Consider the following 23,926-nt stretch of genomic DNA (forward strand, 5'->3'; position numbering starts at 1 on the left):
CAGCCTGACTTTTTCTACATTTTTGCTTGACATAATCATGTATTCATGGCTGTATGTATACAGGGCAGTCCGAAGTAACTCATGTGTTTAAATAACTTATGCTTACACGTGTCAATATAAAGACAAAGGCGAAAACAACATTTCCAAAAATAAATGCGCCCGAGCATGTTGTTCTCGGGTTTACGAACTTTACTTTAGTGGACTTGCGTCGCAGTAGCTGGTCGCACCTAGGCTGAAAAGAATTTCGGATTTGAAAAGTCTTCAAGCGTTTGTCAGGTTTTAAAAGGATTTTAGCACAAAAGCACAGGTATGGGTTATTCTTTAAACGACGGATTGAATACAATTTCATTCAGTGAGCAATGTTCACGTGTATGGTCTTGGATTATATCCCCTTTAATGTCAGTTGCAATACAATAAAAGTAAGCCAATATTTCCAATTAACATCAAAAGGCGAAAACAATACATATGTATAGAATATCATCTTAAAATTTTTACATAAAGTACACAGAAATACGTTCGATAATAGTTGGAACTTTACAAGCAATAGAAAAGAAACTTGATATTGAAAGCGAAATAATACAAAGGTGTTTCCAGAGCGAAACAAAATAAACACGATTGTTTAATGCGACTATCCAATTTACAATAGGAAAATCAAATTAAATTAAAAGATTATACTGAACTTTGTAGATGTTCTAATTATGGCTTTGATTGGGTTGCGAAAAAAAAACAGAAAACTAAATCAAACTCAAATAGCCAACAAAATAACAGTGCTAGCTTAACATCGCAAGAACTCAAAATACAACACGGTTTCAGGAAATAAAACCGACAATAAAGCTACAGAAATCCCACAGATACTGCAAAATTAGTATTTACTTGTTATCCGCAAAAATGCAACTTTTTTGGCCTGTTTATAGCAAATTAAATTCAGGCACTTTAAATTACGCAGAAAAACACACAAGAAACCAAAATAAACGATCAAAAGCTCTTAGCGGTAGATTTCAGTAATTCATGGCGCAATGCATTTACAGTACTCGTATTGCACAAATAAAAAATATCAGACAACATCTCTTTTAATACTTTAGACGACATTGGTTTTTCGAATCAGCAAAACAAAATTAATTAAAAAAACGCTATTTGGGTGCAAAGAGATTTTAATTAAATTAGACCAGACTGATAGCTGTTGTTATATAAAGCGATGAATAATCGAAAAGATATCGCTTTAGACGGTGGTACTTTTTGACCCACTTTACGTATTGTTTTCACGTAACATCATCGAAAAAATACAACTATCGGGCAACCCCTAATTCATCGAAAAACAGAATCGGCTTTCCAATTCAGTTGTCCAATTATATAAATTGCGTCATAGCGTTGGCTAATACGACCAGTTTGTAGAAAGTTTGTTATAAAAACGTGTTTTTATCAGTTAACCAGTTACAAAAACTTGATTAAAAATTGTTCAATTTGACCAGTTTGCAAAACGTTGGTTGTAACAAGTTGATTTTTTAAGACGAGAATTGGTTGTGTATTGATTAAAAAGACCGTCCAGTTGACTAAATGCTGGTTGTTGATTGGTAATACAACTAACCAGTTTACGAAAAGTTATTCGCCAATCCAACAAAACGTTCGTTGTAATCAGGTTTACGTCTAGGATTTTTTTCTTGGCAATGTTGAGGTTGTAGTGGATAAGTACTGGGGGTTTGAAGACGACAAGTTGTTGACCCGAGATCCCAACTGGTCGTATTTGCCACAACTTATCTTCTTTAGGAGAGGGTGGAGCCACAACTTTCTGATATTCGGTTGGCGAAGGCAGTTCATGATAAACATGGAGAGTCCCTGTGCAATTACAAGAGTTTTTAGCGTTAAACTATTGATACTTAAGCCCTAATCGTTGGTCAAAATGCGGGGACTGAAGGGCCTAGATCACAGTTGTTAAAGACATGTGTGTGTGTATCGTACATTTAACTCAGTGGGTAAAGCGACGGTTACGGTATGGCCGGAGGTCGTTAGTTCGAACCTCACTGCGGGCTAGTTGTTTTTCTAGCTTGCCTTGCTTGCATCAGTGATCGACAGCTTCGGTGAAATTGTAATGGTTTCGGGTGTACTAGTGATACGTTAGTTGTAAAAGTGGGTCAAAAAGCAGTTTCAGAAAGTAGGTTGAAGGTTACTCAACACATATGTGTGTGTATTTATCCGTTTAACTAGTATCTTGTATTAATATTACGGGTAGTTGCAGCTCGAATTGCAAAAATCGTACAAACATGGTAAATCCTTTTTTTCTAATTGAGAGGCAAAAATTTTCTTTATTGTTAAGTAGTTTAGTTACCTTCAGTTGTTAACCTAATATTTTTCAATAATTTGCTTTTCAATGCAAAATCGCTGCATTGGATCACAAATAACGTCAAGAGTTCAATAATATGAAAATACTATTTGCATATTGCCCGAATAGGTGGTCGAATTTTGGTACTTGAATAAAATAAAAACTTTTTTCAGGCTTACTTGTAGAGAATTGAAGATCGTGAATAGCCAAGCCATTATTTCGATGTAATAAACGTTCTCGGAAAAGAGCATCAGAAATCCAAACACCCACGTCAGTCCCATCATAAGCACCAGCGTGACGACGACAATCAAGTCTTGTGACGTAGTGCGATCCGCTTTGGTTGATTGAACCTAAACAAGGTGAAAGTTTGCTTCTATTAACACAGTTATTTATCGTTGTGCTTCAAATTAAATTCCTTTTTATTGTGAAAAGGCGAGTTTCACACAACTTGAGCCAGAGCAGAGGTACCGTGTTTCAAACAAGTCATTTTGAAATGACTTAAGTCTTGCGACTTTAGTTCGCTTGAGTCAAGTCAACTCATTTATAAACTACGACTTGAGTGCGCTTAATCAAGTCAAGCCATTCACCAACAGTGACGTAAATGCACTTAAGTCATCTAAAAACAGTCATTTAAATGTCCCTAGTTTAAGTCAAGTCACGTAAAAACAGTGCCCAAGTGTACCCAAGTCATTACAGCACCGATAATTACTTACAGTTCTTCGTTTGCATGTGAGATGAACCGTGATAGTGATGCAGAATACGGCGTTGGTGAGGGCCAGAAGCACCATTGGAAGCAAGAAGGCAAAGTTGAAGACGTGCTTGCCAACAGCCAACCAGCAGATGTTGGAAGCTTTGTAGCCGGAAACGTAGAATAACTCGTCTGCAACGAACAATCAAAGTTAGTAGTTTGTCAAACAAATGCCCTAATACACGAACATAAGACGCCCCAAAATACAAAAAAAAAAATTAGTTCCAGGGCTTTAAATGAGTATTTGGAGCTGTGTGCAACAGAACACATAATCTGAAAATAAAACTTACCCAAATAGTTATTACCATTGATGGACATTTTTGTATTTAAAAAAAAAAAAAAACAATTTTGTATTTTGTGGCAAAAATGTTTCGAATTTTCTTAGCAAATGATACCATTAGATATTTATATTATTCTACGCGAAAAAAATATCTCGACTGGAATTTTTTTTACTTTCAAAACGCAAAAGAAAAAAAAAAGTTAAAAGTCATTACCGATAAAAAAGTCATTTACCGTTGCGCTTATTGATTAAAAACAATGCTAATTTGACTTCTTTTCGAAACGCCAAGAAAACTTACATTGAATGTTGTAAACAAGGCCCCAATATAAAACGCGTTATTCTATGTGAACAGATCTAAAAGTCATTAACAAGAAATGAAAAACTTATTTTCAGTACATACTATGCCTAATAACAACAACATATTTTATGTAGGCTGAGGTTGCAAAGAAATGATTAAACAAAGTATTTCCCCTGTAACCTCAACTGAAACATTGACATTTAATATAAAAAATAAAAAAGAACTTACTCTCAGTCAATTTTTTTCGACTTGCTTAAAACTTACTTCGCTCGTCGGGCAGAATCCCCGGTTGTTGGTCTCTGGGGTCCATGTAGAAGATAGTAACCCCAGCACTGAACGCCACTATTATGAATGGGACCCCGTATGAGAATAAAGCCGCGTACTTGCCAGTCGAAGGCGACGAGGCACCTAGGACCTTAAGCGAGAAAATTAAGTGTTATTTAGGCTTTCTGTCGTTATTAAATTATGTCATTTTTCATGCATTGTGCAGAGATATATATTTCGCAAAAAAGGCATTTTCGTCTCTTAATTGGATTGAATTATATTTTCAATTATAATTTCTATGAATTATATTTTAAGGGCAAGCTATCTTGTTTAGAAATATAAAAATAACGTTGAATCGAAGACAAATTGGCAGCAGGTTAGAACACTGCTCCGCTAATGCTTGTGTGAAAAATTAAAACTAAATATCTCCTTTACTTAATCTGTTAGATATCGACCTTTTTGGCTTTGGCAGTAATTATCAAGCTACATTACAGACCTCACCTTGACGAGCACGCGGTACATGTTGAGTCCATTTGCAGCCATCCAGCACCACGCAACCAGCAGGAAATAGTGGAGAACTACTGTGTTGAAGTAGCAGAGAGATGTGTGGCCCACATTGGTGACCCCGAACAAAAAGGTAAGGTTAACTGCTAGCAACGCGACGCACGTGTTTGCTAGGTAGAGGGTAGGCTGGCGGCTTCGAAGCTCTCTGTGGAAGAATGTTAGGTGTTAATCTTTGCAAATTGTCCTATTTGTCTAAGTCTAAAGATGGTAATCAGTTGGCAGTATATAAAACAAATTGTATCGAATTCTTGACAAACTTTCGCGTTATTAGGCCAAAGTAAATAACTTGGCTACTTTCCACATGATTTTCTACTTTGACCTGATAAAGCACGGTTGTGCGAAAGGGCACATGGTTTGCTTTCTATTTGACCCTTTCGTCCGGCTTAGGTGGTAATTTTTGTAAATGGCTGTATTTGTCCAATTCTTAATAGGGTAATCAGGCATAGGCGTAGCCAGGGGGCCACAGGGGCCATGCCCCTCATAAAATATATAAATATTTTACTCTTAATAATTTGTTTTGTAGCATTTATGAGCATTGCCAAATCAGTCGATCACAGGCATGCCACACCTTCAATTGTCATGCACTGTTACGTCACGAACGATGTAGTTATTATTACGTTTGCTATACTTATTAATCTAGTTTTGCTACTTTTAAGTCAGTTTGGTTTTGCTCTCTTGGGTATTGCGCTAAAACTCAGTCAGGTTCTGCTCATATCGGCCATCCTTAACCATTTTTTGACTTTTTTTTTTCTGGAACCAATTAATGCCTTAAAACCATGTTTTTACCCATTGTTTTCCTGGCCTAGACCAAATAAAAGCCTTGAGCCCATTTTTCCCGAGCCCAAAAAACACCATGACCAAATTATTTTACCCAATTTTTTTCCTGGTTTAAAAAAATGCCTTGCCCCAATTTCTGGACCCATTTTTTTGCTTGGCAAACACAGGTTAAAATAAAACTTACGGTACACAGACATAGACACAGAAAGTTATCAGGAGTCCAACTGTAGAAATGCCAAGTCCGATATAGGTGAAAATTGTGAGCGCTCCCGCAGATGGAAGGACCTCGGAACGCTGTCAACAGTCGAACAATTGAAACGTAACAATGGTAAAGAATGAATTGGAGAATCAATATCGAAGCCCATACAGAAGTGGGCGGCATTTTGTAAATCTTCGGAATAAATCCTAAGATGATGACTGGAGGTTGTAGTTAGAATCAGATTTCATATTCAAATTCATATTCATTCTACGTCTCACTACAACCATTAACCATTATCTTAAGATTTATTTAAAACGTTTAAAATGCTACCTACGTCTGTATGGGCTTTAATATTCCTACTGCTTACTACATATTTGTCATATAACAAAAATGTGACAGACTTACAAACAATGTTGAGAAGCTACCCAGCAAAAATGCTACCTACTTCTGTATGGGCTTTGATATTTGTTCTACGGCTTACGTTAAACCTCCAGCTGTTATGCTACAAAAAAGAGACAGACTTACAAACAATGTTGAAAAGCTCCCCAGCATGTTAGAAGGACACTCTTTGGCGCCGATGCTGGCCGATCGAATTCGTTCAAACTCGGCCAGTTTTTCGTTCCAAATCGTGCAGTAATGGATTGTGAAATTTCGCTGAAATCAAAAACATCTCCGTCAATTTTTATGGAACCTTTTTTTAATTATTTTACTGTATCTGAAACCATTGGCAGAACAAGTAGTGATCATAAATTTATTTCGCTTGTTATCTCATTAATAGGTTCTCCTATAACATATTGTACACATCAAGTAGTGGAAATCAGGCAGTCTTTAGCGATCAATTTTAACACAATCTCGACAAGCTTTCACACAAGCGTGCTTCGTCAGGTCAAAGTAAAGAAAATTACTTATTTTGGAATTTGTCGATTTTTTTTGAGATTCACATTAATTTTATTCATTTTGGTCAAACTACTTGTCAAGTCAAGTCATTCGAATATATAGATTTAAGTGCACTTAAGTGTAGTCAAGTAATTTGAATATATAGATTTAAGTGCACTTAAGTGTAGTCAAGTAATTAGAATATATAGATTTAAGTGCACTTAAGTGTAGTCAAGTAATTAGAATATATAGATTTAAGTGCACTTAAGTGTAGTCAAGTAATTTGAATATATAGATTTAAGTGCACTTAAGTGTAGTCAAGTAATTAGAATATATAGATTTAAGTGCACTTAAGTGTAGTCAAGTCATTTGAATGTATAGATTTAAGTGCACTTAAGCGTAGTCAAGTAATTTGAAAGCAGGAATTTGAGTGCACTTAAGTGAATTCTTATCATTTGAAATTCGGGACTTAAGTGCACTTAAATTTTTTAAATCATTCGAATTGACTTACCGTTCCTGTGTTAAATGACTTAACTTAAGTGACTCATAAATCTCTTGAAAATATGGACTTAAGCCAAGTCAGGTCGTTTACAAAACTTGCGATAGTAATGATGCCACATATGGTAACGTCATGCAGTAGTGACGTCACAAAATTTGAAGCTACCTTGGTTGAGTCTTTGCTTATGATTTGTCCGTCCGGGTTGGACTTGCTCACATTGAAGGAGGTTATCACGTCTTTTTTGTTTGGAAGGTTCGTAAAGTTCCCGAGAGTTATCATGATAATCTGAACAAAGTTAAAGTTGTTTTTAATAAACTGTTGTTACCAGGCATTATATTATTTTAAAAAGCCTCTCTGGAAGCTTATTTTCCAAAGTTACAGAAACTTATCTATTTCAACCTTGCAAGTATCACATACGACTATTACTAACAATTTAAGACAATATTAGTAAAATCACTAATTTCCAAAAATTTATTAATTTCCCTGAAACACAAAAATCGAATAACTCATTAATTTTAACCCTTGCGGAAATACGAGAATATATAAGTTTCAACAAAAAAAAACACAAACCTAGATTTATTTCATTTCAACTTCTGTGCTTAATATAAAGTGATAACTTCGCCTATGAACCGCTTAATTTCGACCTTTGTGCCTAATTAATTATTTTAGCCCTATGGAAATTCATTTTCTTCCAAATTGCACAAACCAAGCAACTTACAGAAGAAAAAAAAAATAATTTTCAAAATTTGTCTAACAAGTCTCAAAAGCCCAAGAACCAGCATAGTTTAACGACGTTAAATCTCCAAAACATCTAGATTTTTTTTTGGGGGGGGGGGTTGAAAAAATTGTTCAAATTTTTTTTTATTAATTTTTTTGTGGTAAGTTTGCGTAATTCATTATTTTATTCCCTGTGGAAATTTAAGAATGTAATAATTTAGCCCAAACCACAAAATTAGATAACATATTAATTTGAATTCTGTGAGCAACAAAATGTTGATATTAATACTTGTTAAAATGCAAGATGTTTTTGAATTTATCCCAAAAAAACCTAAAAAAACTCACTAAATAATATATTTTAACCTACAACCTCCGAAACACCTAGATTTATTTTGTTTCGACCTTTGTGCATGTGTTAAAGTGATAATTTCGCCCCCTGCTTACATCGGTCACGTGTTGTTTGGTCGGGTAGAGGTTCTTGTCGTAGAAAAGGACGAACGAAATCCTGACGTTTTTCGGCAAACCTTCGAATACACTCCCTGGAATGGTTGCGTTCACCGGAACACTTTTACCCTTGGCCTCGGATTGAAAGGTCACCGGTTGAAAGGTCGTGACCCCGCCCACTGTGATGTTCTTAGGAATTGAGATCTGTTGAACATAAGAGATTACCGATAACCGATATTTTATTCCTATACCGATACACGATATTTTGGATGACAAGTATCGCGACTCATTGCGATACCAAATGACGTCATTACTGTGCTCAACCAAGCAAAAAATACACGATTTGGACAAAAGTTTTGGAAGCCCTTTCTCATTATCATAGTTATATAAAGGCTTTTTGTGAAAACAATGATCTTTAAATGTCTTGCTCGTGTGTCCGCATGTTTGTTTGTGGTGATTTTGTGTGTCCTTGTCTTTTGGTGTACGTGTGTTTGTGTGTCTGTGTGTTGGTATACAAGATATGTTTGCCTGTTTATCTTTGTGTTTGCAGGTATTAAGGCAGTGCTTGTCAATCTTTTGGAACAGTACACACTTGTACGTTCACTGAAGAACTTGTACACCCCTGTCTACACAATGCATTGAACTTATAGAAGCATGTACACTGTTGTGCTGCAAAAAGAACTATTAACCGTTACTTATGACGAAGAACTAGTTTGTACCTCACAATAACGATTATCAAGAGAAATGTTGATTATGATGTCACATATAGAATGTAGAATTTTACCAGCTATTGTACGCTTAAATACCTGTTGTGTCGTGTACCAGTCACTCTGGTAATAAACCTGTTTATTTATTATGATACCTGATTATAAGCTTGTTGCAATGCGGTATCTCGTACACCCCAGCACTGCCTTTTAATGTGGCGCACCCTTTAAAAATTCTGGGACACCCTGGTATGTACAATACACCCGATTGAAAATCACTGTATTAATGGATGTGTATGTCTGTGTGCCTGCTTGTACGTCTATGTGTAGGGTAAGTATCTCTGTGTATGTCTTTGTGTCTATGTATCTGTACGTATTCGGGGTACCTCGTGTATTTGTGTGTGTTTGTGTGTCGGTATGTCTGTGTGTATTAGGGTTTACCTCACCTGCAGTTTTGTATCCTTGGTGGTCAAGGTCAGGCTGTGTTGGTTCGGAGGCAAAGTCACCTTTTTCGAGAAACTTCTGATCACATTGCGTAGTTTCGCCGTCTCCCTAAAATCACGAAAAATGGAGGTGTTCTGACGCGGCTGTGACGTAATGGTCATTATGACGCAATAAAGGCGTCATTGGTGTTGAAGTTGATGAAACATATAGCTTTTGAACTCTCTTCTCGTTTTAAAAAAGTTTTCTATGAACACATGTCCGACCATAGAACACCGAAAGCAATCGCAGGCTAATTTGTCGATAATCATTTCCCTTATTAATATTTCCGGTTTAGGTTATCGAAGCTTTATTCGAACATTTATTTTAAAAAATATGGCCGAACAATTTTATAATTGACACAATGCCAGAAAGCAACGGTAAAAACGCTTCTACCGGATTATTAAGTTTATTATTCTCACATAATTGTATTTAACGTGGATAGGATAGGTTAGGTAGTCAAATATATAAAATCAATAAATACCTTCATGATTTGTAATTTAAACTTTAAGTTATGCTAGACACTTAAAAACGCTTTATATCACTGACTCACGTTGCTTTTGTTTGTTGTGACGTGTCATTCTGTGACGTCAAGGTTCCCGATATAACGCTAACGACTGCGATCGTATTGTACAGGGTGGAAGCGGGAATCTGAAAGAACAAGGGTTGGCGGTTCGAATCCCACTTAGGTACATCTCATAAAAGTAAGTTACTTTGTTGTTCAGCGAGAAAAAGCTATGAGCTGTTTTGCAAATGAAGATGACATAAACACTGATTTTTATCAGAGAGGGACCTTACAAAATTTTCAGTGAAGAAAATTAGGTCACAAGAGCTTTGATGTTATACGTACGTTCTAGTAACGTTCTAGTAAAAAACAATTTGATTGCTGTATGTTGCGCTTTGTTTTTTATTTTAAGTTTTGCCTCAGGATAGGAGATGTTTGCAAATTTTATTTTTTGACTTGACTTCTTTTTATCCAAAGACTTGACTTGGACTTGAGTCATTTCAAAATGACTTATTTACAACCCTGTACATTACACAAACCTTCACGGTTGCTTTTGTGTAATAGTCGAGAACTTGTAGTGTTCGGCTGCTGTCCGCTTGCGTCACGTTAGTCGAGTTTGACGTCACAGTGAACAACTTGGCGATTGTGACGTCGACCTGTTTGCTTGTGACGTTTGCGGCGCTGCCTGTGGTCGTTACCTGAAGCGGTGTAAACACATTGGTGGTGATAATATTTTTTTCATATAAAGTTAGTTGATCACTCGAGTTAAAGTTTGAAGTAAAAATATAGTTCACAAAAGTTTTAAATTAAGTTAAAAAAGTGTTTTTTAACATTGAAGTTTTTTAGGTGTGAAAAGGTTTGCGTTACTTAGTGATTAAATTTTTTTCAAAAAAATTGGGTCAATTATTAAGTGATTGGAACAAAGTTTTAATTGAAACAACATTTGAAGAAATATTTTAACATTTTGAACATGGTAAAAAGTATAATACATTAGGTTAATTAAATTTTTTCTTCATTTAACTATTTTGTGTGTAAAGCAGTAGTGAATAAAATACAACTTTTTATGGAAAAGTTTTAGAAATTAAAGTTTTTAGTAAATATTTGTTTAAATTTTAGGTTAATGGTAAATCATCTAATCGGTCACTTCTAAAGTCGTCCGATACAAAACCTAAAAAACTCACGTTTGTAAGAACACTTGCTGCGGTGGCGGCGCAAGGCACAACGATTGGTGCGGTGAAGTCGGCGGTGGCGACGTTCGGGTTGGTTGTTTGCTCACAAGAGCTCGACGCGATCGAGCGGCCTAAAAAAACGCAAGAAATCGTGAAACTCGAGTCGAAAATAAATATATAAAAGAGATTTCAAGTATGGGAAAATAGTTTGAACTGTGGTTAGTATTATCGACATTGCTCTGCATAAAACGTCATTGTGCAATAGAACGAGGTCCACCTCAGAATGTGGTTCTAACTTGTTATAGAAGCTTAAAGTGTAATTATTTCTATAATATCACAACAGGATACCTAAAAAAAGCACAAAGTTAACGTGACGTCACATTTAGCGGTAAGGCGAATTTGCAAAAACGAACTTTTTGAACCCTGGAAAAACGGCCTAAAATAAACGAAACGACCCAAAAAATCTGCTATGGTTGTGTAACCGTCTGCATGACTTTCGAAAAGCTATGTATGTTTATGTATGAGTTTTAAAAAATTAAGTTTTCAAGCATCGCTAATTCTTTATTTTTTCCCCCTACACTTACCATCCGTGCACTTTTGTTGGGATAAGGCGGTTTGACCAACCAGAGTCTCATTAAACGTGTAATTACCGACGTCAGCTTGGACGCAAGAAACTAGAAAAATCAACAAAAAATTAAAATTAAATCCAATTACCAGCTGTTGTTTGACTATTGTTATGCCTGATAGCAACAGTTTATCTATTGAACCTAAGAATTTTTACAACTTGATATTACGGATTATTGCTATAAAAACAATACTTTCTTCATCAGTAAAAAGTTGTAAAATATACATTCTAACTAGTTCATTGTATAGGTCAAAAGTATTTAACTAAACAACTGTTTTTAGTAAATGAAAGATAGTCGAAAATTTAAAACAGGATTTAAACAACCGCAGTAAAATGAAAAAAATCTGAATTGAAAATTTGTTTTTAACAAAAAGGTAAAAAATCATAAAAAGTTTTCCCAAAAATTGGTATTCTTTCATAATTTTATTTTTTATATTTAATCAATAACAATTCTCACGCGTGCACAGCGTCTTTCCGTCGCCATGGTAACCAGGTAGACAGTTACAGGTGTGCCCTCCAGTGGCGGTATCGGGGGAGCAGGTCGCCGTCTCCACGCAATCGTTGTTCAGACAATAGTCGGGCACTAGGTGGCGGCAGAGAGGTAAAATATTTGTTGTAATTAGGATAATTTATGTTTGTTTATAGGCAACGAAAAAACATGATCTGATCTATCTAACTTCAAAAGCGCTTATTACGATCCCTCTTTGTTTCATATCCTCATTATTTCAGATTCACTTTTTTCCCGCGTTTGATACGAGCTTGAGTCATTATAAGTAAATGTAACTGACGAGTAATTCAAATCATCAAAAAAAAAAAAGGGTCTCAGTCAGAATGATAACAATTGCGTCCCACCTTTTTATGCTTGAATTACTTTAATATACTTTAGTTACATTAACTGATAAATTTGATAATGATACAAGTGCACATCGGAACGTCTTAATCACGATGATGTCGATCTACTCGACCTTTTCGGATTTAAAATTCATTATCAAGCTACATTACAGATCGGTGTACTGTACATAGTGTACCCAAGTAGATGTAAGTTCTTAAAAGTAATTTCGTGACTGCGTAATGTTGAGTACACATTTAAGATTTCTTATTCAGGATGTGTGTTACGTGCTTATCAACACGTTAAACAATGTGGCTATAATAATATTCAATTACTTAATAGTCCAGGCAATTTCAAACATGTGAGGATGCAAACCATTTTAATTTATTAAAACTGTCCGCGAGCATTTGGGTATAACGGCGTTGAACTGAAACATAAAAGTCGTACATACACACAATGTATGTTCCCATAATCAAGACATTCTGGAGTCGTACGTTTTAAATTCCTATCATGGTATTTCACAACTGACTGCCTCCACAACTTGTTCGTAATTTCTATAGCTAAACTACCAAATATAATACAAATAAGAACTGAAACGTTCATATACACAATGTGAATACTGTGACCAAGCCCTTCTGGAGTCGTATTGGCCAGCACTAACGGCTCACATTCTTTCAAGAAGGCATTTTGTGTACGTAGAGCTACATCCATTGTTTATGGTCGAACGTAGGTGAAATAACGGACCCTTAAAAAATTCCTACAATTTCAAACTCCAGAAGTAGAAAGGACATCCAAGCCCATAATACTGACAAGTTAAAGATAAATAAAGAGAAATGATAAACTAAACATTCAAATTGCTACCAGCCTTATACCTTTTTCGCAGTTACGACCTGTGAAGCCATTTGGACAAGTGCAGCTGTAGTCAGCAACCAGGTCGACACAGGTTCCACCGTTCTTGCAAAGGTTGTGCGAACATTCGATGGTTTCTAAACAAATACGTAAGTTGCGTTTGAAATTGTACGATAACATGAGATCGGAGCCGATACCCGATGCCAAGTGGTATCGGTACTCGTCCGATACTAGGGTGGTATAGGTAGTCGTCCAACTTGAATTAAATGTCTTTCGACTTTTATGATTTTTATCAGAAAAGGTTATGCCAAAAAATGATTTTTTTCGAAAGATATGCCAAAGAAAATAATTTTCCATTTACACCCTTTATGAGAACAAATTGCGATTTAAAGTAAATTTATTGTCTAAATAAAATGCAGTTCAAGTTCCCATAAGAGTTTTTTTTCTAGTTTTGCGAATCCGGTATGTTTAAACCTATACTAACATAAATAAACTTGAATCATCTAAAATTTTAATTCCAATCTCTTTTAAAAAGCTAAAGCAAATCAAATCTAGTTGTCCAAGCTTCCAGATTGCGACTTTCGTTCACAAAAGGTAAGTTACCGTTCCCGCAATCAGCACCCATGTATCCCAGGACACAAGAACAAGTGTATCCGTTTACTTTGTCAGTACATGTTCCGCTGTTCTTGCACGGATCAGACAAACACTCGTTGATATCTAAACAGAAATATTTCGTTTGAAAGCATAATAGCTGGAGGTTGTAGTTATGATCAATCAACTAAATGACACCGAGTATAGTTAAGACTTAGTGAGTATAGTTCGATTGAAAACTGATTGTCTAGTTGTGAATCTGGAAATCAGGTATCACCGTTTTTTTTTATTGATTTAACAACAGTCTTACGAACTAAAAAAACTTTTATCATGACACCGTTTACAGCAAAAATTTAGATACATAGCCTCGTTTATAATAAACGTTAAACGAAAACATTTCTGGAATCTCTTAAGTCAAGTCATTTGCCACAAAAATTCTAGCCAAGTCAATTTAGTGGAAAACAGTGACTTAAGTTATTCAAAATCAGTGATGTCAAATACCTTGGGTTTTAAAGAAGTGGTTTTCAGTAAAATTTAGCTAAAGTTTTGCGCATTAAACAATTTGATTGTTGCATATTGCGTTTGTGCTATCTTTAAGTTGAATTGTAGTTAAATAATAATCAGAAGAGATAACCAATTTTAATAGTTTACCAGTTAACTTCAAATTGACTTGCTCTCATAAAGCCTTGGAACAGTGATACACTAATTATACTTATGTACGTTATAAAACATGCAGTAACACACAAACCAATGTGTACACGAGATAAATTTGAAGTTGGTTGAGTGCATTCAGTTTACAAACATTTAAAATCTGCTAGAAATCGTGATAACACTTATTTTTCTCCCGAACCTAACGCTAGAACACGGAAGTACAGATTCGGCGCGCAAGGTTTCGGGTGTCTCGTCACAATCTCCATTATGACGTCATAACCTGTACGTGGCCAGTTGCATCATTCAAATATCCGCTGAGTGCGTTCATTGTTCGGGGCCATTGTTGTCAATAAAGGATCGTAGCAATCGACGCCTCGCTAATTTGCAACGCTAAGCGCCAGAATGTAGGGAGCAAGAATTGGTTGTTACGTCATATAGACCATTTGTAACATTATAATCGCGCACGCGGTGATTGCACCATGCTGCCAAATATAGGTCGAGTCCAAGTCATTTTGAAACGGCTTAAGTACCAATAAAGTCATTTTAAAATAATTTAAATCCAAGTCGAGTAATTTTGAAATGACTTAAGTCCCATTCAAGCTATTTCGAAATGAATTAAGTCCAAGTATAGTCATTTTGAAATGATTTAAGTCCCAGTCAAGTCATTTCAAATGACTTGATACCCAGTCAAGCCGTTTTTTGAAATTACTTAAGTTCCAGTAAAGTCATTTTGAAATAATTAAAGTCCTAGACCAAGTCATCAGTTTGCCCAAGTCAAGTCAAGTCTTTGTTATAAAAATAAAAATAAAAAACTATTGCAATTGGTACACTCTTTCGATTATGAGAAATGCCTTTATAAAAAAATAACGAAAACGCAACTTATAGAAATCAAATTGTTTTACTTAAAGAAATCGAATATATAACCCAATTTTCTGAAAAAAAAATTCACAATGAAACACTTCATTTCTTTTTTAATTCGTTTGGCCAAAATATCTAAGACGAGTCAACACACTTAAAAAATGGCGCACTTAATCGGTCATTGACTTAAGTCATTTCAACACTATTGTTTAGTATCAAGGCAGGGTTGCCAGTTAGGATTTTTTAAAGCCAAATTTGAAAATTTAGGCTTTTTTTGAACCTCTTTGGATTTTATTTTTTCAAAAAAAAATCCAAAATGAAATTTGGCATTTTTAGGCTTTTTTCGTCTCATTCCAAAATGTCATGAGTGTTATGTTAAGAAGAGATCAAACTAACACAAAAAAAGAAAAAAATTCCAAAAACTATCACAAAAAGAGAAAAAAATTAAGAAAATTTGCCACGAAAAGAGAAATTCAGAGTAGCAGCATGACTATTTATTGCATTTTTCATTTAGTTAAGGAAAAACATAGGCTTGTTAGAGTTTGTAGCAGATTTGACTTTTTTTGGCCTTTTTTTAGAGTAAGTTTGGCTTTTTTATTTTTTTCATCTGGCAACCCTGTATCAAAGGTGGTGTTTCTTTCACCTAAACAGTAAATTGTCGACTAAATTTGTAGCGTTTAAGCTTATAGCTAGACGAGAACGCCTATATTCGTGCAAAATTACCCTTGAGTCATTTAGAAAACCGACAAACTCTGGAACAGTTTTTTTGGAAGTAAAAGACTTGCTGTTCACAAATTTTATAAAAAAATAGTAAGTTTTTTTTAATTCTGACATCACAGCGACAGTACCTTCTTACTGTGTTCAAAATGAAAACAGATTATTCAAAACGTTAAAATGTCATCTGTAATTTGATATTTTCAGCACGAAGTAATTGTAATGTATGTGAAACATTTAAGTGTGTAATTGTAATTGCAATTAAACTAAATTAATGTAATTGATCCAACTCTACTTCGGTATGGGCTTTTATATTCTTACTACGGATGACCTAATTGTGCGAATGCCCATCGTAAAGTTTTAGTCATTTTGATCTGATCTATTTTTTATAATATGTCTATAAAACAGAGTTGGTTTACTTAAGGGTGTTGACAAACTTTACAAAATTTTTTTTCTTTTTAATATCATGTGTTTTTTTTTACAATAACCGAGTATTCGAATATCAAGGGGTTTACTTGATAATTTACAGGAATATTCCTACTTTGACTTACATGGCCTATATTAGACGTCAGTCAAATTAACGGTATTTTAAAAGATATGTGCTGTTGGAAATAAAGTTAGTCATTTCAAAATGACAGGTTTACAACAGTGACTTTGATAAACAAACAGTTGTGCAAAATGCTAATCGCAAATATTTGGTCATTTTTGATCTCAATTTTTAAATATGCCAATCAAACAGAGTGGGCACTAGCAAAATACTTTAGCAAATATATATTAAGATCTGTTTATTGTGTCTGACCTGTATTGCTAGATTTGCTAGAGAATTTTGAACTATTAATGATTAGGAATTAAGGTCGGCTTTTATTTTGCAAGGTTCAAGCTGATTTCTATTATCACATGTTCAGTGCTACAACCAGTGTAGGTTTACGTGAGGTAAACATCATTAACAGCCCCAATCGACCACCCATGGTGAAATTCCCTTTACTAATTGATTCGTCCTGTCGATAAGTGCTCCTCTTACGCGCCACTAGAGCAGCTACAGTGGCGTCACTGCAATTTCCGCTTAAAGTAACAGCTACTAGGTTGTATAGCAGCGTTTTGCAACAAAAACAAATATGTTAAAGTGAATGATCTTAGCCAAAAGCGCTGTATGCTAATTTGTAAAATCATTTACTCAGATTGGAAAATTTAGATATTTATTAAGGCGTTTATTAGTTGAAAATAATAATAAAGTTACTTTGACAAATTTTTTTTGAAGTTCAACAAGAGCCATCGCTTGTAGTAAATACCAATCGGACTATTCTTTAATAATTCATAACTGCTTAGGTTCGACATACCGTATGACCTTTCAAATTTAAAAGTTTCTTAAACAGCAACTAATATTTACGTTAGAGATTTGAAATTTTCAAACTTTTCTTGATTTCAATTCAGAAATTCAGCTCTCTCCCTTTTGGAAGAAAATATGAATAAAAAATTGATATTTCAATAAGTTTTTTTGCTAAAAGTGTGTGTAGTGCTAATTTAACTATAAAATGCCAAAAAGTTTTTGGCAATGAAAAGGCCAAATGTCTGTTTTTTGGTCGTAAAAAGGCTTAATTTCTAGTTTTTGACCGTAAAAAGGCCAAATTTTTGTTTTTTGGCCGTAAAAAAGGCCAAAAATCTAGATTTGGCCTTAAAAAGTCCGATCCGGTCTCCCTGGCTGTGCTTACCGATAGAGCAGTTCTTTCCTTCCCAGCCAGGATCGCATGTGCAGTTGTAGTCGGTCTTGGTTCCATGTGAACAGTTGCCGTGTTGGCAGGGCGAGTCGACACACTGGCCAATAACTGCGAGAAGTAACACGTTATAACAAAAGCATCGTTTTTAGGCTATTAAGTCTACCTATGTTTCTTGGCAGGGTTGAAAAGTCGGTTTAAAGTAACCCGAGCCCGACTCCGTCGAAATTTGTTACAAAACAAATGACTTATTAACGACCGAAAAGTCTAAAGAATATTTACTTTATTTTAAGTCATTGTCGTCGTTTGCTTGCAATGGTGCGGAGGTATATTGTTTATAAACATTCAGATATCCTTATTTAGCTTGCAAATACAATACCCTTAGTTCCAGATTACATTTCAACTCACAGTTAGTGCAGTTTGTGTCATTGTAGCCATAAGTGCAGTCACACTTGTAGGAATTCACTTTATCAACACAAGTTCCGTTGTTCTGACACGGGCTGATTACACAGTCGTCTGTATCTGCAAAAATATACAGCAAAACATTTAGTTCCAAATCAGTTTAGTTTAGATGAACGATACACACACATATGTGTTTAACAACTGTGATTCTCAACCTTTTTTAGAACCAGAGCCGCATTTCAAACCTATAAAGTTTGCAAGGAGCCGCATAAAAAAGGCATATGATTAAAAAAACATTAAGAAAGAAACAAGAAAACAACAAAAATACATTACGCTAGCAAGGCTAACTAATTAACACTGTTGAAAAAGCTATTGCTTGTTGATCAAGACTAAATATATTATGACGTCACAAACCACAAAATTATTTTAAAGAGCCGGACGAAAGTAACCCGGGAACATTAGTACTTCGTACTCGGGATCCTTTCTGATCAAATTCATTCACTTTTAATTTATTTTACTTTCTTTGTTGCAATTCTGCTACTTTTTAGTGAGAGCCGCAAAATGTACAGTTGAGAGCCGCGGTTGAGAATCACTGATCTAGTCCCTCTGAAGCTGGTTTTTGACCAACGATTACGTTTCAATATAGTACACCATCGCAGACTAACCGAATCGATCAATAATGATACACTCACACACACATATGTGTTGAACAACTGTCATCTAGCCCCTCCAGAACCCGCCTTTTTGACCAACAATTACGGCTTACGTCTCAATAGTACACCGAAAGACATCGCAGACTTACCGAATCTGTCGATCAATGATGCAAGCAAGGCAGACTAGAAACTAGCCTGCGGTGAGGTTCGAACTCACGACCTCCGGCCGTACTGGAAGTGTCCCTCATATGGGGACCATAACAGAATGTAGCAAGCATTTGGCAAAATATTTCACGACTTGCTTCCCTCTGAGCCTGTGTAGCTCAGTTGGTAGAGTTACGGTCCCCGTATGACCGAGGTCGTGAGTTCGAACCTCACAACAGGCTAGTGTTTTTTTGACCTGTCCTCCTTGCATTATTTATCGTTAGATTCGAGGAGTCCGTTCGGTGTACAGCTTAGTTCATTAGTGAATCTACTACTTTGGCCCAAAAAGTTAAATTAGTACAACTCACCCATTTTCCTACAATATTTAAATTTAGAACATTCGTGACCCTCCAACTAAAGTAAATTATCTTTTTAATAAAAAATCGGCTCCTATCCAATAATATCGGCCATCTCTAGAAGTGAAAGATGCTCACACATATGTGTTTTAACAACTGTGATCTAGCCCTTCTGAAGCTGATTTTGACCAACTTTAAGGCTTACGTATCACTAGTTATTAATACGAAATACTGGTTTAATGCACATATTTGTTTAGCAATTGTTAACTAGCCCTTCTGAAGCCGCTTTTTGACCAACTATTACGCCTTACGTATAATAAATACACCGATCAATGACCGGAGGTCGTTAGTTCGAACCTCACTGCATGGTATTTATTTTTCTAGCCTGTCTTGCTTAGATCATTGGTCGACAGATTCGGTGAGTCTGCAATGGCTTTCGGTCTATCTCTAGAAGTGTGTACTTACTGTTCTGGCAGTATTTTCCCTCGAATCCTGGTGCACAAAAGCAGTGGAAAGTGTTGACCCCGTCCATGCAGCTCGCTCCATTCAAACACTGAACGTTGTTGAGGCAGATGTCTCTCTCTAGAACGATAAAATAGCGGTGAGTTGCTTTTCTACGTTGTCTAAACAAGTCATATTGAAATAACTGAAGTCCCAGTCAAGTCATTTGTGAAAAGACTTAATTCCAAGTCAAAGTCTTTTTGGACAAACTCAAGTCAAGTCATTTTGAGTAATAACAAGTCTACCAGTCAGGTCATAATTAGAACAAGTCTAATTTAAGTTCTTGTCAAAAAAATAAAACGTTAATTTAGAAATGGTAAACTCGTCCGACTCAAAAAATAACATAAACGCAAACACATAGCAAGCAATTCGTTGCTTGTATCTCAAATAATGGTAGCAATGTGCAAAACTTAAGAATAGTCATATATCCGTAAGACAATTAGTTTTAAGTTTTTATTTATGACAAAACGTGACTTAAAGTAGACTTGGGCAACTGATGACTTTGACTGGGAGTTTTTCACAAAAACCTGACTGGAACTTGAGTTATTTCAAAATCAATTAACTCGAACTTAAGATATTTTACAAATCACTTGACTGGGACTTAAGTTATTTTACAAATCACTTGACTGGGACTTCAGTTATTTTACAAATCATTTGACTGGGACTTAAGTTATTTTACAAATCACTTGACTGGGACTTAAGTTATTTTACAAATCACTTGACTGGGACTTCAGTTATTTTACAAATCACCTGACTGGGATTTAGGTCATTTTACAAAAGACTTGACTGGGACCTAAGGTATTTTACGAACGACTAGAGTGGGACTTAGTTATTTTACAAATCATTTGACTTAAGTTATTTTTAAATGACTTGTTTACAACATTGGTGTATAGCCCGCCTTAAATCCCTTTTGCGCCTTAAATCCCTGTTTTCGTTTTCTTACCTCACAATCACATGCGTCACAATAATGCTTACTTGGTTCAAAGGTGAAGGCGAAATCTGACGCTGGGCAGCTGTTAGAGATCGTGACCCCGTTTTGCGGGGTTGATGAGGCGTAACTTGGTTGTTTCGTCACGCGGTAGAATACTACCTTTCCACCTACAAATTCAAAATACTAAGTTAGCATTAAATTAATCAACCGATTAGGAATGTTGTTTTATTGTTAACTGCATTCAATTTCACCTTGTTTATAATGAAACAAGCAAGGTACTGATCAAATCCAGCTCTTATCTATAGTTGAGCTACTTAATTTAAAACTGAATTTAATGTTCGCAAACTTCAAACCACAGTTTTTTTTCAATTACAGTCACAAGACTTGTTGACTGCTTTTTTTCTATTTTAAAGGATAAAATTATAACTGTAAATATCCTGACAACGATACCGAGGTTTAAAGTGTGTTTCTTTTACATCGTTGTGTCAAAAACTTGCAAGCTAGAGAAACTAAACTGCATAAATTAGGCGGACACAACATGGCCCTAGTACCAAACATGGCGTCCGATTTACTGACGTTTAAGTGAACTGATTTAAGCTTTAATGCAAGAACAACGTCCATCCGCATTTTGGTTTAAATAGATAATTAGCTCACTGCTGAAGCCCTTTGTTAAGTTAATGTATAAAGACTAGCAGATCTAATTCTGATGTAACTACACTGAAGGTTGCACTATTTATGGTAGCTCATTATTTATTCAAAAAGTGTATGAAACTTTCCTGAATTAATATATTTTGACTAGCTGGTTTTCATATTTTATAAATTCATACTCCAAATAATGAAAAAAAAAAAAATAGGCCTATGTTTGCTTGCAGCAGGAAAAAAAAGCTGGTGGAATATTTAAATTTATTAATATTAAAAAGGCTTGTTGAATACCTGCAGCTGTAGTCTTCCCGGCGTAGATAGCAGCCTTACAAACCGCGGAACTTCCTGAATAAATTTGGCTTCCACAAACTTTAGTGGAGGTTCCTGCGCAGTTCGACGGACAATTAACTGTGTTGATGTTGAATTGGGAATCCCCGGGTGTATCGCAAGTCACTGTGACGTAACAAATAACAAGGATTCAAATGTGGCCGATAGATGTTAAACAACTGTGTACAATGAAAGATACACCCACGTATGTGTTAAAAACAACTAGCCCGCGGTGAGGTTAGAATGCGACGTTAAAAATACTATTTTCAAAATATTTTTAATTGTGGTGACCATGGCATTTAATATTTCTTTGAAATTGCAAGCATGATAGCGGGAGGTTGTAGTAAGACATCAGATGTTGAAAATAAAAATGAATAAAGATTTATTCGAAACAAAATGAAACCTACTTCTGTATGGGATTTGATATTCTTATTAAGTCTTACTACAACCTCCAGCCATTATCTTAAGATTAATTTCAAATGTTCAAAATTACACCAACCTCTGTATGGGCTTTGATATTCATTCAATGTCTAACTAAGACCTCCAACCATACGGATTTAGTGGAAACATTCAAATTGCTACTTACTTCTGTATGAGCTTTAATATGCTTATAAAGTCTAGCTAACCAACATCTTATGATTTATTCGAAATGTTCAACATGATATCTTCTTCTGTTTTGGCTTTCATATTCTTATTACGTCTTTGAATTGGATTCGTAAAATTTTGTGGCAACCCTTCCCCGGTATAATTTAAAAAAGGTTTTATAAACGTGTCACTTACTGCTGAAGGAGTAGGTTTGTTGCATTGAGCAATTTTTCGAGCTCATTCCATGGCTCATATGTCCGCTAGGTGCCGCCATACCCGCTTTGTAGACTTTTACGATTCCACCGTTTCCTAAAAAGCAACAGCATGTTCGGTTATCTATAGTTTGGTTTTGATGTACTGTAATATTTTGTCAACTCAATAATCATATGGCTACACTATGCGCGGATCTGTAATATAGCTTGATAATGAATTACAAAGCCAAAAAGGTCGAGTAGATCGACATCATGTTGGTTAAGACGTATGATACAAGGTTTGTATTATCTTCAGATTATTAGTTCTTTCTGTTTATATTCTTCAGTTTATAGTTTATGTGAGATGTAATTACGGTTATCTATAGTTTTATTTTGAATTAGCGTAATATTTAACTTTATTTTAGTTAGATTTTTGTCTATATACTGATTCATTTTTGTACTGAAAGTCAAAATACTAATGTTCCAAACTTATAAATATATATAAATAATGTTGTTTCAGGACTTTTTAAACACTTTTAGTTGTTTAAAAAATGTTGATGTTATAAATGCGCAATTCGCAGCTCTGTTAATAAATAAATAAAAACACAGAAAAACAAAATAACTCTGCGCTTTTGATAAAGTTGTTTTATAACTTTTTAAACACTTCTAGTTGTGTTTTGACGCTAAATTGTACAATTATGCAGTTCTGATAATAACCAAATTGAACAAAAAAAAAACAACGCCGAACCTGCGGCAGCGCCGGAGTGTATTGCCGCCCTGCACACTGATCCACTTTCGCCGTAGAGCACATTTCCGCAAATATCTGGATTGCGTTGCCAGCAGCCTTCGGGGCACATCACATACTCCACAGAGAAGTTCAGCTGGGTGAAGGTCACGTTGCAACCTGCGTGTATGTTACGTCATAAACGTAAACAACGGCGATTGTGCCCCCGACAGAGAGTGTAGAACGCTTCGATTGTTCATTGAAATACTCTTGTTAGACTGCAGGGGTTCTTAAACTGGGGTCCACGGATCCCTTTGGGGTTCGTGAACTAATTTTAGGGGTCCATAAAGGCCAAATTGAAATATTAGTTTATATTTAGGAACTAGGCCTAATCAATATTTCAAAGAAAGAGTTTAATTAAACGTAAAACGTTTTAGCACTGAATGTATTTAGATTCCATTTAACTTAAATCACCAGCATTTTCTGAAAGCCAATTTGATTGTGACGGCTTTTTATGACGTCATTCATGAAATTTTCTTGCTTCGCGTGTCCCACGGTGAATTATAGCCCGTGGTAAAAAAATTAAGAACCCCAGTGTTTATTAAGTGTTTTTTGTAAAATGTGCATAAAAAGTTGTCACAACCACACTGAATAGATCTTTACCGTCGAATGTACTTACCGAATGTAAAAACACTTTTATTTTACGTTTTTGAGGAAAAAAACAGAAGTTAGGAAATCAAATTGCCTGGGGTGTACATTAAGAACAACTTTGGGAATTCAAAAATGCTAAAGGCGACTAA

General features: G+C 35.3%; 2 protein-coding genes and 1 non-coding gene across 3 annotated transcripts; 1 reads left to right on the forward strand and 2 right to left on the reverse strand.

Annotated features, from left to right (window-relative positions):
- Positions 1–1,471: 1,471 nt before the first annotated feature.
- LOC146141461 (adhesion G-protein coupled receptor G7-like) lies at positions 1,472–4,015 on the reverse strand. Its single transcript, XM_083390380.1, has 4 exons — positions 3,908–4,015; positions 3,031–3,197; positions 2,497–2,667; positions 1,472–1,833 (listed from the first exon to the last, which is right to left on the reverse strand). The coding sequence occupies exons 1-4, from the start codon at positions 3,951–3,953 to the stop codon at positions 1,645–1,647; spliced, it is 573 nt and encodes a 190-aa protein (XP_083246506.1). The 5' UTR covers positions 3,954–4,015; the 3' UTR covers positions 1,472–1,644.
- A 375-nt stretch (positions 4,016–4,390) lies between these two features.
- LOC146141462 (uncharacterized) lies at positions 4,391–22,516 on the reverse strand. The gene is made up of 19 exons (XM_083390134.1): positions 22,407–22,516; positions 21,591–21,752; positions 20,702–20,824; positions 19,691–19,807; positions 18,079–18,192; positions 17,668–17,781; positions 13,748–13,861; positions 13,168–13,281; positions 11,924–12,049; positions 11,426–11,515; positions 10,854–10,972; positions 10,212–10,370; positions 9,721–9,818; positions 9,134–9,239; positions 7,984–8,187; positions 6,988–7,107; positions 5,973–6,101; positions 5,433–5,542; positions 4,391–4,616 (listed from the first exon to the last, which is right to left on the reverse strand). Exons 1-19 carry the CDS (start codon positions 22,483–22,485, stop codon positions 4,391–4,393), a joined length of 2,424 nt encoding a protein of 807 aa, XP_083246260.1. The 5' UTR covers positions 22,486–22,516.
- Positions 19,038–19,111, forward strand: Trnat-cgu (transfer RNA threonine (anticodon CGU)). Its single transcript has one exon. It is a non-coding gene; the product is annotated as a tRNA-Thr (tRNA).
- Positions 22,517–23,926: the final 1,410 nt, after the last annotated feature.

Source organism: Ascidiella aspersa, chromosome 5 (assembly GCF_963924565.1).
Source record: "Ascidiella aspersa chromosome 5, kaAscAspe10.2, whole genome shotgun sequence".
Taxonomy (NCBI): Eukaryota; Metazoa; Chordata; class Ascidiacea; order Phlebobranchia; family Ascidiidae; genus Ascidiella; species Ascidiella aspersa.